At 42.3% G+C, this 15,359-nt stretch overlaps 1 protein-coding gene across 1 annotated transcript in view; it reads right to left on the reverse strand.

Annotated features, from left to right (window-relative positions):
- Positions 1-15,359, reverse strand: part of LOC144817668 (uncharacterized) — a 230,244-nt gene that overhangs the window by 77,851 nt on the left and 137,034 nt on the right. The window contains exon 5 of the mRNA XM_078674398.1: positions 6,063-11,518. Coding sequence (XP_078530524.1) covers positions 6,063-11,518 — 5,456 coding nt within the window. The remainder of the gene's footprint in view (positions 1-6,062; positions 11,519-15,359) is intronic.

A 15,359-nucleotide genomic window follows, 5' to 3' on the forward strand; every position in this document is an offset into this window, starting at 1 on the left:
CCTTAGAGAATTCTTGATTAGACTCTTGGCAGATTCTAGGCAAAGAATACTAAACTTAAAACTACTCCTAAACTTATTTCTTCCCTTGTGCTAGGCTTAGGTCAGGAACATCGGGGTAGGCGTATTTTAGAAGCACTAGTTGAGTACTTTTAGCCATCTCTTTTATCATTGTATGTATTTTATGCATTTTATCTATTTAAAACAACTTATGGCTTAGAAACTATGTCATGTTTTTACAGTACTACTTTATAATACTGTTTGTATTATATGCCTTGTACTTTATAACCAGCATTACTATTGTAGAAGTACATTTCTCATGCTTGAGATAGAAGACTGTTCAATAAATACCTTTTATTGAAAATGCCTGTCTCTCTAATTTCCCAGCAACTCTGGTGAAACTAAGTATTCACGTTTGACTGAGTAAAATAGTTATCTATTGTTTCCACAACTCTGAAGATTGATTTCATATTCTTGGGAAGCAAAGTTTTAATGTTATATGGTTGTCAGAAACGAATCCCTTCTTGTACTTTCAAGAAAGTTTCTAGTGACCTCTGAGCTAGCTGGCACACAGATAATTAAGTCTCAAATATTCGGCGGAGACCTAGTTAACCTTAGTCCTACGTCTAAGCTACAGTATATATTATTCCAATGCGCAGAGCCTATTGGGAACATAGGAACTACACTACAGGATGAGATTAATTCAAGCATTCTATCCTACCCGTTTTTGTGCCACTAGAACCAAGCTATACCTGATGCGTGAGCGCTAATAAAGGTAAAGCCAGTGTTGGGTTGCTTGTGTTCCACTTCAGGGAGGACTTGGCCCAGCAGTTCGTGATGGACTCTTCTATTGGAAAAGAGTCACGTCTGATTTGCAAATGGCTGGATTCATACTGATGTGGCATGTTGTGCAAAATAATGATGGAGTGGGATGCGACTGGGGTAATTACCAGTGGTTGAGATTATATCAAACATTCCATATGTCACTTTTTTGTTTACTTCAGAATTCTTTTTTTGAATTTTTATATAGCACAAAGTCGACCCGTAGGTATTGGGGTGCTTTACACACAACAGATTCATTTTCTTTTTATAGCAACAGGGAGATTACATGATTTGCCCAGAATCACAAGACGTTGAGCCTACACAAGGCTCGAAACAAGTTCCACAGTTCAAAAATTGCCAGCTCTCATCGTTATGCCACATCCTCCCTATTAGACCTGTCTGCCCTTTGGGTAGCCCCTCCTACTTAATTATTTATTTTGTCCCCTTTTTGCCCCTCAAACCTTTTTATCTTTTTATGCCCACTGAATTTTTGAGGTGTTGACCTAGGGGTTAGGTGTTCTTTGCCCTCAGGGTCCCTTTTCCTGAGGCGTAGGCGCTTTCCTGACTATATTTACAAGACCCAAAAAATGGTGGCTTCCAACTGCCACCTAGCCGGTTACCTCAGGAACCAGGTCCATAGGACAGAATGGGGGGTTCCAGAACTTTCTGGACTCCTCTGGACAGCCTGGGGTCAGCCTATATAAGGCGGAATGTTGGGCGGCCATTTTGGTGTGGTTGTTTTAGGTTGAGGTGAGGACAGGAGTCTTGGTAGGAGCTTAGGCAACTGGGAAGGGAGACTGGTGCGTAAAGTGGAGGTTTGACTGCCCTTAGGGGTTGCTACCTCGCTATATTGATGCCATCCCCTTTGAGCTGACCTGGCCCTGCTCTGTCCGATCGAGCCTCATTCCTCTTGGTGACTTTGTTTGGGACACTATCCGAGGCGAGAGGGCATACGAGTTGACAGACAGAAGAGTGTCACAATCCCCAGGAAGGGACTATAAGTCCTGCCGGTTCGCTTTTCACCCTTGTTGAGCGACCACCGGGAGGCCTGGGCTGCCCGCCTTCTGGCTGTATGATCAGACACCTCCGAAGACTGCGTCATCAATATCGGATCTCCGGCAGTATTGGAGACCCCGCTGAGTCAGCGCATCTGGCACCGACCTACCGACCTACCTTTCTGTCCCCGGTGTCGGCAACTGGTGAGGCAGGTGGAGCATCTGCAGTTCGCCGACCGCAGGACCGCTGAGGTGAGCCTGACAGGGGCAAGTGCCACTTCAAGTGCCGCTTCCTGTGCCTCCTCGGCCGTCAGCGAGGAAATCGGAGGCGAGGCGAAGTGAAGGCCCGCCCCTGTGTTGACGGAAGGGAGCGTCTGGGAGAGAGAGGGCGGAATCGAAGAAGGCCAACCCCGAGCGAGAGTTCCCCGCCCTGAGGGAGGTTCCGTGTGCGCTCCGACGCTGAGCTGAGGGACGCGCAAGTGAGAGGGTGACCTGCGAGGGCGAGTGGTTTCTTCCCCGGAGGTTGAAGCGATTCAGGTCCTTCCCTCCCCGACTAGAGCAGCATTAGAGAAGACTTCAGACCATGGATTCTGGAGAACGGTGTCAGTGTCTCTGGTTGTGAAGCAAGCGGGGAGTGGGATTATCGAACCTGAGTAATCAGGAGCATTCTGCGGGGCCCATTCTTGGTTCACTCTCTCCGTGGTTCATCGAGAGCGTGTAGAGGCCCTGGGTGCTGGCGATAGCAGGGTTACGCAATGGGTGGAAATTAGAGCTTGACTGAAACTATTTCAAACGTGGATCTGGCAGATCCGAAGAGGGAGTTCTGTTAACCGAGTAAAGCCGAGGTGTGGCCATAAGTCCATGAAAATATCCACCTCTCTATGTACTTAGAGTGAATAACTTAACTGCCCAATTGATGTGAACAACTTCCTTCCTGTATGATTTGCTATTGTGAATGTTATCCTTAAAGGGTTGTGGAATGTTTTCACTGTGTAACTGATCTATTGCTCTAATCTGTAGGCAGCCTTTTAGTCTAACAACTATTTGTTACCTGTGACAAGATACCAGTGCTGTGGAGGTACTATTGAAATTTGTTCTTTGGCGAAAAGGGTAATGTAAAGAGTTCTGGTGATAATCATATTACTCCTCTTGATTTAGAGAAAGCTGAAAGAATTTGCTAAATTAAATCTGTCCGGGTACTTTAGAAAAAGACCTACAAATGCCAGTGCTTCAGAAGTAATGATTATTATGTGCTGTATTGAATGAAGTGCAACTGAAAAACTCACTGAAGGAAAGATAAACCTTTTCTACTTTTATAAAAACTAAGGTGTAGTGTCATTTTTGGATGGATGGGCACTGAGTTACTGAGTGGGTGAGACGCAATCTTAACACATGTACCTTGGAGTTAGGCCTTTCTACTTTGTGTCAAGCTACCCAATGTGACTTGGAGATCCCAGGTCCAACATAATTGGTGTCTAGCGGTGGGATGAGAACTGTGTTTGCGTCTACTCTGCAGTAACAAAGTGTACTCCACAGGCCTACACCATGAGTTTTCTCCTGGCGGACTTCCTAATTACTTCTTTTGCTTTTTCCAAATTTACTCCTGGTAGTGGGTGGATGTAGCTTCGAATGAGTGGATGAGACGCAACCTTAACACATGTACCTTGGAGTTAGGCCTTTCTACTTTGTGTCAAGCTACCCTATGTGACTTGGAGATCCCAGGTCCAACACTCCCCTAACTCTATTCAAGCCATCTTCCTGGGGCCTCGTTATTACCAGATTGTGAAATGATTAAAGAACCAACACCTTCAAAAGGGTTGGCTTTGTTTGCAGGAAGGTTTTCTCTAAGAGCAGGTAAGGATGGAAATATTGCGGTGGCTTGATCACATGCAGGCGTGGAACACCCAAATGATTGTTGGATCAACTTTAGAAATAATTGTGAAATCAGCCTTCAGTAGCTCAGATGGGACCCCTTTGCAGGATGCATCTACTGGTCGATGATAGTCAGAAGACAAGTTGCGTCTTGACATTACCTGTCTGCTTAGGATGCTTAGAAATGGAGGAGCCAGTGATTTGCTGATGGTGGAGCCTTAGTTGAGTATGATGCAAAACAAAACATTAGCCTATGGTCCACCCCAGTAAGTGCCCCAGTATGTATTTTTGTTTTGCAGTGGAAGTCCCAACATGTCTAGAAAGTGTTGCCAAAACAACGCAACATTTTCTTGCCTAGCAGAAACAGGCAGGTAAAGAACAAAAATGTATTTCAAGTATAAAGTCAACTCCGTGCATGTTAAGGTCATTCTTTATTTATATTACAGAAACATACATCTTATCTGGGATTTTTTTTGCAACACAGAAATAAATGACAGCTAACCAGCTTCCCTTTCATGGCCGACTAGAAGTCAATATTTCTGTAAACTAGCAGTCGGTCTTTAATGAAAGTAGCGGACTAAGTTTACGGAAAGTAGCAGTCAATGTTTCCTGAAACTAGCAGGCTACGTTTACTGAAAGTAACAGTCCATGTTTACTGAAAGTAGCAGTCTATGTTTACTGAAAGTAACAGTCTATGTTTACTGAGAGTAACAGTCTATGTTTACTGAAAGTAGCAGTCTATGTTTACTGAAAGTAGCAGTGTACGTTTACTGAAAGTAACAGTCTATGTTTACTGAAAGTAACAGTATATGTTTACTGAGAGTATCGGTCTATGTATACTGAAACTAGCAGTCTATGTTTACGGAAGTAACAGTCTAAGTTTACTGAGAGTAGCCGTCTATGTTTACTGAAACTAGCAGTGTTTTTGTTTACTGAAAGTAGCAATCTATGTTTACTGAAAGTAGCTGTCTACTTTCACTGAAAGCAACAGTCTACATTTACCGAAAGTAACAGTCTATGTTTACTGAAAGTAGCAGTCTATGTTTACTGAAAGTAGCAGTCTACGTTTACTGAAAGTAACAGTCTATGTTTACTGAAAGTAGCAGTCTATGTTTACTGAAAGTAGCAGTCTATGTTTACTGAAAATAACAGTCTTTGTTTAGTGAAAGTACTAGTCTATGTTTACTGAAAGTAGCAGTCTACGTTTACTGAAAGTAACAGTCTATGTTTACTGAAAGTAGCAGTCTATGTTTACTGAAAGTAGCAGTCTATGTTTACTGAAACTAGCAGTGCATGTTTGCTGAAAGTAACAATCTATGTTTACTGAAAGTAGCTGTCTACGTTCACTGAAAGAAACAGTCTACGTTTACCGAAAGTAACAGTCTATGTTTACTGAAAGTAGCAGTCTATGTTTACTGAAAGTAGTAGTCTATGTTTACTGAAAGTAGCAGTCTATGTTTACTGAAAGTAACAGTCTTTGTTTACTGAAAGTAGCAGTCTACGTTTACTGAAAGTAGCAGTCTATTTTTACTGAAAGTAGCAGTCTACGTTTACTGAAAGTAACAGTCTATGTTTACTGAAAGTAGCAGTCTATGTTTACTGAAAGTAGCAGTCTATGTTTACTGAACGTAACAGTCTATGTTAACTGAAAGTAGCAGTCTACGTTTACTGAAAGTAACACTCTATGTTTACTGACAGTAGCAGTCTAGGTTTACTGAAAGTAAAGTCTATGTTTACTGAAAGTAGCAGTCTATATTTACTGGAACTAGCAGTCTATGTTTACGAAAAGTTGGAACCTGCTGGGCAAGCCAGCTGAGATCTTTAAATCTGGGGACAGGTTTTGACCTGTCTATCAGAGACTCTGCCAATCTGAGGGGTTGGCAGGCCTCCCACCTACCAGAGAGTATGCCCTTAAATACACCCATTTGGCATAAAACAGTCAGACCATGAATTTATTATTATTTTCACAGATGCCAACTAACAGACAGTACTGTATTCAGTGGGAAGACTGCAGAGACCCTCAGGATTCCTAAAGGGCATGGTTAAGAGATACTGATGGGAAGCATTATAATGAAGTACAGGCCATCAGTGACGGCTGTGATTGTGGGCTATCAGTGAAAGATATTAGTGCTGGATATCGGTGTGGGATGTCAGTGGATGATATCAGTGAAGGCCATCAGCGCAGGTTATCACTGTTTCCCAAAGTAGACTGCCCATCTTCATTTGAACTGACATGTATTCATTGATCAGTACGCCATTGGCGATAGAGCTTTAAAAATTATCTACATTATTTAGAAAAAAGTCAGCAGATAGATATAAAAAATCAATCAAATCTATATCAGTAGATAGATTCATTATTATCTGTTAACATCTTACCCTTCATTGTTCTCCTTTACTTTCTGCAACCGGAGGGTGATGACCCCGGCTGCAGAGTCTTTGCCGGGGTAGACCTCCGTGGAGATCTTCTTCTGATTCTCATCCACCATGATGATCTTGATGCCTTTTCCCCCCAAAAGGTCACTCTTGGTGAGGACGTACAGGTCCAGCTCTGTGGCTGGATGGCTGGCATCTTGCATTTTCTTGACATAATCATTGATCTCTTTCTTCTCATCTTCTGTCAGTTCAGATTTTGCTCCCTCAAGTTGTGTCTTTTTCATATTGCTTTTGTGTTTTTGTTCAATGAAGAATCTCTCAGTCTTATTCCTTCCAAGAATGTTGACAATGGTTTTCCCTACATGCTTATTCACTTCTGTTTGCAAAGGTTTAATTACAAAACTTGTTAGGCAGCTCGAAAACAAAGCAACAAAGTTATTCTTGAGTTCTTTGGCTACTATTTCCAACATTTGTACTTTCGTTGTCTCTACAATTGGAAAGTTGCGGCGTCCATCATCCTTATAGTCGGCAGCAGAAGGGAGCCCATTGCATTGTTTGATTATAAACGGAATGACTCTATTTTCAATCACATCTTGAGTTGGGGCAGAATTCATCATGTTCACAAAGTCAGCCATTTTGACTCCAACTTCAACACTGAGTTTGAACCCTTTTTGGATGGTTCCTTTCACCTTGGCCTCCTCCAGGATTTCCAGAATGCCACCTTTCATGGAGTTGAGATAACTGGAAAACTTCATCAGGATTTTGTGATCATCAGCGATGTCACTGACTGCGGAACTGCAAACACCTTTTATTACGCTATTCATGATCTGTTTATGGGCGTCTCGAAACTGAAAAGTCATTGGGTTTTCTGTTTTTAGGGCACTCTCTGGTACCCCATTAGCAATTATAAACTTTATCATTGTTTGTTTCAAAGCTTCATGCCCATTTACTGACTTTGATATCATGTCTTTGAAGGCTTTTTCAAATATTTCCTTGAAGATGGTATCGAGGGCTGCATCCATGCCATAATCTAAAGCTCTCAGAGCCCCCTGTTTGGCCATTTCTTGACCAGTGTACTTGACAGCCTGCACAAAGTTGTTCTTCATAGCAGAACTCGAGGCGAGGGTTTTGATGGAGTTGGACAGAGCATCTTTGGAAATGGCAGAGGTGGCTGATGTTACAGATGTTTTAACAGAAGATACAATAGCTTTTCCAGAACGAATGATGTCATCAGCAAGAGATGCAAATGTTTTTGTTCCATTGAGTAGACCTTTTGTCACTTTCACGACCGCCTGTGCTGCCTTTTTAATGATGCTAAACCCTGCAGTTATGAGTGATAGCCCAATACTAATGGCCTTAGATATTGCCCATTCTGCCCAATTGAATGTCCCTTTTATCATTCCTTCAATCCCTGATATCATATCCGACACACCCTCAGAAATCAGACCCATTCCGAACTGACTAGCCGTCCCACAGGTGAGAACGCACACAAGAACCCCAGCGAGGACCTGCAGAGCTCCAACTATGAAGCAAATGAGAGCACTGATGCAGAATTCAGGCTTCTTCTCGACTTCAAACACAAAGGACAGGCCATAGTCATACAACACAATAAGCTCATCTGTGGTTATAGGACTATCATCACTGGCCAAAGTGAATACAGCTTGGTCCTTGGTGATAGCATTATTCTGTGTCTTTTGGAATTCAGTCAGCTTTGCAATGGATTTATCGATGTAGTCGATCCATGATTTGAACAGACTCTTGCGTGTCTGCATTTGTTTTGTGAAGTTAGGATCGTCTCTGTTGTGAGGTTCAAACTTGGCTAAGCAGGATATCTGGCAGGAAACAGTGGTGTTCGACACCTCAGATACATAGATTTCGATCATTTTCTTAGATTCATTCAAAAGATCCAAGGCCTTCTGCTTATATCCTTCCTGACCCAGATTAATTGTAATGTAGGCCTGATTGTAGAGGGACACAGCACGGTACACCCGATCAGCCTTTACTGCTTTCTGCCAGAATGATAGCGCCCCGTAATCCGATCCTTTATTCTGAGTGTGGAGGTACATGCGATCCATAGCCTGTTTGATGAAGTCGTAGAAGTTATCCGATTCCCCTCGCAGGAGGCTTTCTACTCTCCTTTGGATCACTTGGCCAAGGTCTGTCTTTAGCTCTTCGATGTCCTTATGTTCATCTATGTCTTTCGCATGTAGTGTGAGCCAAAGAGCCCATCTTTCTTTTAATGCATTGAGAGCTGGGCGGTAATCTAACTTTGTTGTCTTAGAGGAACCAAAGATTTTACCAAAGTTCAAGAGAGCAGAAGACATGTAGATGTCTTGTTTTTCCCCCTTATTGTATTTATGATGAAAAATGTCTAGATGTTCGCAAAACATCTGAAACAGACTCTCCCGCATCTGTACTTCCAGGAGCTCATTAGACTCCATTTCAGTGATGTGTCTTTTATGGTACTCTGCTCTGACTTGTCTCATCACCTCGATGGGTTGGTCCTGATAGGAGGGCAACAGGTCATCATAGTTTAATATCATTTGGACCATTCCAGGGTTTCCTTTACGAGAAGTCCTGCCAAATATTTGCTTTTCCACTCTCATGTTTGTAGGAAAGTGGGTGAGAATCACAAAGAGTCCTCCACTTTTATTCACATCTTTAGTGATTTTCACATTTGTGCCTCTTCCACCAAGGTTTGTGGCAATGATAACATCTCCTGCAACGAAGATTCTCTTTTCAATATTGTGTGTATCACTTCTGGTGTACAAAGTTATTTTTTCTGGATTCGCAACAGCTTTTAATTCTATTAACTCTTTTTGTAGATTATCAGCTGTTTTCACATCTTCACAGACAACTAAAGCCGCTTGGCCTTTGCCCCACTGGCTTGGACTGGTGCGCTCCTTCACATGTTCACAGATACTTTTGATCCAGGCTTCACGGCCACCAACGACCTGGAGAGTTGGTAGCTCAGTCCTCTTGGTATGGCGGTGAGTAGGTATAACATAGCAGGATACTTTGTAGTATTTTTTAAGAAACTCAACCTCTGCTTCATCCCCTAGGGTCCCAGAGACCCCGAACATACCTGTACCTTTAGTGTATCGCTGAAGGAAATGGAAATTTGACATGAAGTTGGTGACGTTTGACAGTGGAGATATTGCCAGCTGGTGCTTCATCTCCAGGAACTGCTGTAAGCCGTCACCCCAGCGCTTGTTCTTCTCAAGCACACCGGTGGCTTTGAAATCCACTGGGATGATGGAGTGGTATTCATGGATGCACGTGGTGGATTTTACTTTTCCTCGGTCCGTGGCTGATTCTATCATGTACTCTCGATCCTTCTCCATCACGATTGCCCTCATAGCATTTTCAACAAAGACCTTCATTCTGTTCTGGGTATATTCCTTAAGGTAGGCTGGCAGGAGAATAAAGTGTTCTTCATTCAGTTCTTCTTTATCTGGTGGCTGATAGGTATCTGAGTACCTGATTCTTGATTCCAGTTCAGTGATCGCCCCTTCTATCAGGTCCTTGTCGCTCATCACCTCACAGGCAAGGCCATGTTCCTGGAGAAGAAGACAAATTTTTTCATGATCAGATGTGGATTTGTTGTCTGATGAGGAGTTATCCAATGAGGAAATGACCTCAAATTCAGATGCTTTACCATCCTTTACCTCATAATATTCAAAAACAACAGCATCTTCGAGAACTTTCTGAAATATAGACAAGAGATCTCGCTGCTGATCCGGCCCAAGTTTATCCATGAGTTCTTTGATTGCAGAGTCTTGTGGCTCCTGAGTGATTGGCTGATCAGACTCCACTAGGGTGGATTGAAGCTTCTTCACATCCTCTTCAGTAAAGAACCCCAGCTGCAGTCCTGGCATTAGAATGTCAAGGGAGGAGAAATGCTCTGATGTGTTCGGCCCCATGACAGCTGCTGCAGCAACTTTGTGAAAGTATTGTGTTCCTGTGGCCCAAAGAGTGTCACCAGTTTTGGCATCCTGGATACGTTGGCAAGTACACATCTTTGCCCAGATGGCTGCCAGCAGTTGTTCTAAGTGCCGCATTCCTGTTGCTGCATGTGAAAGGTATGTGACTTGGACGCCGCTGTCTAAGGTCATATAGTCAACTTCATCCACAATGGCTATGTCAAAAGTCCGATTTCGTCGAGTTTTTGCTTTTTCAAATTCTTGTCGTAGAATGTCAGCAGCAAAGTTTCCAACAGTGCCGTACACAATATCAGCTGCATACGCTTTTTTAATTGCCTTCTTAATTTCTCTTGAGTCGGTACATTCATCCAACCCTGGAGGTGGCACGACACTACAAGAAAAATTAAACATCTTGAACAGTTTGCTCCATTCCTCTTGATCTCGACGGGCAAGCACTGGTGAACTTGTGATAACATCAACCTTCTTTCCACGGATGGCATGAATAAGGGCGAGCATGGCCACAATGGTAGATTTTCCCTCTCCTGTGGCGATCTCCAAAAGACAACCATTGCATGCAGGATCTTTAGACATGAGAAGAGTCAACAGAGATGCGAGCTGAGTCATGCGTGGGAAATAGCCCTCAAGCTTTTCTCCCGAATGAGTTATAATAGTCGTAGTGTCCTGCACAGCCACACACAAACCAATCAAAATTTTAACCAGTGTCTCAATATCAGGATTTTCAAAGTCTATTGATCTGGTCATGGCTATACCTTCTTTCTTCATCGCTTCATCCAGGTCTAGGGTTTGATATGCTGGAAGCCGTTCTCCAACTTCACTCAGCACTTGGTCCAGGATAGAGAGAACCTTTTCAGGATGATTTTTTTTTCTCATTTCCACTAGTATGGTTTTTAAATCCTTGTCCTTCTCATTCTTTACATGGTGCTGTAGATGCAGCACAGGATCCGGGTCCTTCAAAGATGCTAGGGTTGTGTTTAAATCAATCTGATATGTCTGTACACATTGGAGAATGGCCTCCACCTTTTCTTGCGAAACCATGCTCTCCTGCACGTTTAGAGTAAATCGAACTGCCTGGATTGGGGTCCAGATTCCATTGAATAATATGTATTCCAGAAAGTCTTGGCTGAATATGGAAAGCTCAGAAAAGATAGCTCTTGATAGTTTTCCAGCTAAGGTCTTGTTCGTGTTGTAGAGTACATCTATGATATGAAGACGATAGATAGATATGTCATTTGTTTCGTCTGTGTAATGCATCATCTCCTCTTCTTTCAGTGTTACCCGTATTATTGCTTTAAGGAGACTCAACTGTTCAGTGAGTGAAATATTTTCTATATTAAAGGCGTTGTTCAAGCCTCTATGACACCAGATGGGTATGTCCTTCTTCATCAGGAACTGGGCTACAAGGTACTGTTGCAGGGTTTTCATCCGGTCACCAATTTTCTGGGATTCCAGACCTTTCTCTTGTTTCATGTTGTTATCAATTAAAAGCTGTTGGAATTTCTCCTCAACATCCTTTATCTAAAGTAAAATAAATATGTGAAAGTTACTTTATGAGTTTATAGCATGAACCATCCCTCTATTTATGCTACAAAAGAAGAACGCTTCACTTACCACTCATGTGCCTTTGTCTAATTGTGTCACCTACATACGTATTTATCCTTCATTTACTGAGTGATGAATGTGTGTGCCAGTCTTGACAATGTGTGTCATAAATTAGAACTACTGTGCTTTCTTCAAAAGTGAACTTTGGTACAAAATATATGCATTGGAAGCATGCTGTTACACACATCTCTTATTACTCTGAATCAGCGAACAAGGTGATTTTACGAACGTTTTACTATGAAACAAATCAAATTATCCCCAAACAGTTTAGTCTACGTTTGCGACTTTTGGCATTCACAACGATAAGCTACGAGCTGTATTTTTACAATCACACTCAGTTAAGACAGAGTTTCTGCACTGGAGGTGAATGTTCTGTACTTAGGCAATATCTCCACCCCTCCAGGTGCATCTTGTACGCTGCGGTGGAGATTCCCTGAAGGGAGATGGACCACCTAACAGTTGGGGATTTATACTGCATGTGCTATTAAAAGGACCTGTGATCTTTTTGAACCAGGAAAGGAGTCCCAAACAGGTATGGGCTCAACTTCTCCAGTGCCCAGATCACAGCAAAAATGTCTCTTTAAAATTCTGTCCACCTCTTCTCCTGAGAAGGTAGGCGCCTACTAAACGTGGCTTCTGGTTGATATAGGCCCCCTCATTCAGCTGTGCTAACATTGCCCCTATGCCGTGCTCTTACTTGTCCATTTCCTTGATGAATTGCTTGGAAAAATCAGGTGCCTCGAGAACAGTTGCGGTACACATGGGTTCTGTCAGGGTATCAAAAGCTTTCTGCAAGTCTCTGTGCAGATTTACTTATTTTCTGAGTTTAAAGTTTATATAGCACAAACATCACCCTCTTGGATATCAGAGATTTACAAATGATAGATAGCAGAGACTAATAAAAGCCTTAGGGCTAGATGTAGGTAATTCCGATTTACCTACTCTTAAATACCGAATTTTACCGATTCGGTATTTAAGAGTAGGTAAATAGGAAGGAGGCAGATGTAGGTAATTTTAAATTGAGAATGACCGAATCTGTAACATTCGGTATTTACCGATTCTGTAAATACAGAATCGGTATTTCCCATTGATTCCTCTGGGCTTTGAAGCCCAGAGGAATCAATGGGAAATACCGATTCTGTATTTACAGAATCGGTAAATACCAAATTCTGCAAGGGTGCAGGGGGTGTCACTTTGACACCCTCTAGCACCCCAAGTACAGACTTGTGTGACATGTGGCACACATACATGCCCTAAGGGCATGTCTTTGTGTCACATTGCACAGGTGTGCATGCACAGATGTACATGCACACCTGAATTCGGTATTTTACCACACAATAGGATTGTGTGGTAAAATACCAACTCTTAAGGGTCTGTGGCACTGTAAACTGTGCCACCTACATTTGGAATTACAGAATCGGTATATTTACCAATTCGGTAATTTACCGAATCGGTAAATATACCGATTCTGAAATTTTCAGCCCCCTACATCTGAAAACCCTAATACCGGTCGGAAACGTCCCAAATCTGCCGTTTCCGACCGGTATTAGGGCTCCTACATCTGGCCCTTAGTGTCATAATCTAGCACAGTACTGGATAAGCCAATACTCTAAATAGGGTGTTGACCCCTCAATGTAATGACGGATACATCCAAAAAGATAATAGCATAACAATCAAGTAATAGCACTAATTACATAATCTAGAGCAGTACAGGCTAGTCAACACCCCAGATAAGGGTGGTGACACCTTAATGATAATACAGATAAATCAGAAACAACAATACCATAACAAGCTCACAATAATCATACTGTCATATAATATAGCACAGTGCAGGATCAGGCTGCACTCCAGATAAGGCGGGTGTCACCACAATGCTGATACAGGTAGCATATTCAGATAGTAGTAGTGGTACCACAACTTATTATTATTATTATTATTATTATTATTATTATAATTTCAGAATCGGTATATTTACCGATTCGGTAAAATTACCGATTCGGTAAATTGTATAACATTCACAATTTACTCAGGCCCTGCAACAGGCAGGTCTGATGATCAAGGACAGTAAGTGCCAGATTGGGCAGGGGTCCGTGCAAGACCTCCTTGCAGGCGATGGCAAGATGCAGTCCTTCCAGGCCGGCCAAGACTGAAACTATCTTTACCTGGCAACCACCTAAATCCCAGACAGAAGTGAGAGTGTTTCTAGGTCTCACAGGCAATTAATGAAGCTTTGCTCTCCTTATCCACTTCCTCAACTGTCACAAGGAGCATGCTCACTTTAGACCTCTCAAACTGAGATTGGATCCGTTTCACATAGAGTATACCATTTAGGGGTACCTAGGGGTCTAGAGATCCACGAAGTATGTAGACACACTCTTTCATTTTTTGACTCCATATGGGCTAGTCCACGTATCTGGAGACTCGTGGGCTCTAATGGTTCCATGACCCATACTTTCTGGCAAAGATGACACTCCATCTAGTCATACCAGAGCTTCATTACTTCTTGACTGGCCTCAAGATTGTTTTTTGCCTTCTTCCAGAATAATTGAATCTGGTTGTGAAGGACAAGCATGTAGCTGACACATCCTGAGTGTTTTCTTGGGATCTTACTTCCACCCTTAAAGGGTCAGCGGTCTCCTAACTGGGTGGCCACAGAGAAGTTCAAAGGGACCGAACCTAACAATTCTGAGGCACATCCCCGTAGGCAAGGAGAAGGCATGGAAAGAGAATGTCCCACATATGCCCCATGGGCTCAGGCAGGCTCACAATAATGCCCTTTAAGTTCTTGTTGAGTCTCTCCAGAAAGTCCATTGGTTTGGTGGTGATAGGGAGTGGTGAACTTATATGTTACATCACACTCATCCTACATGGACTTCATGCAGACATCCAGTTACTGCCTCTTTCAGACACTACCTCCTTTGGGATCCCAACAAGGATAAAGATCCCCATCAGAGATCTAGCCACCATGTGTGTAGTCACTGACCTCATAGGGATGGCCTTTGGATAGCAGATGACATGGTCCACTAATAAGAAGACAAAGCTGTTGACTAAGACTTTCTTGGGTCCAAGACTCCAAGGATGTTGATACCCTACCCTTCATAAGGGGTGCCAATGACTGGTAGTGGGGGTACTACTGACGACATCATCCATGTGACAATCACATACACCTTTTCATACACTAGTAAAATCTTTCAACACTCTTTGTAAAATACAGAGTATCATATTTAAATCCATTAACACAGCAATACAAATATCTAAAAACCCACTCATTGATTCCTAGATGTATACACACATCTAATCACTTACCTGTAGATTCACTCATACATGCTGTCAATCAACTATATATATATTCACTGAAAAAACCATAGGTTATAGACCATATATAGTTAGGGATTAGCATTTACAAAACCTTATTTTACTCACACAAAACCATTGAAATTCCATATATAGTTAGTTGTACTAACTATATATCGCGCACCCGCAATCCACTGCTGATCATGTCACATATTACATCATTCATGACATGGTCAGTGACATCACTGATGACATCACTGATGACATCTCAAATGACATCACTGATGACATCACTGATGACATCTCAATGACATGACTGATGACATCACTGATGACATCTCAAATGACATCACTGATGACATCTCAAATGTCTTACATATTGAAGAATGAGTGGATGTATAAGTGTCTGGATGAAGGATTTAGTAGGTGTGTGACTGACTGTATGAGTGAGTGATTAAATGTG

Source organism: Lissotriton helveticus, chromosome 2_1 (assembly GCF_964261635.1).
Source record: "Lissotriton helveticus chromosome 2_1, aLisHel1.1, whole genome shotgun sequence".
In the NCBI taxonomy this organism is placed as follows: Eukaryota; Metazoa; Chordata; class Amphibia; order Caudata; family Salamandridae; genus Lissotriton; species Lissotriton helveticus.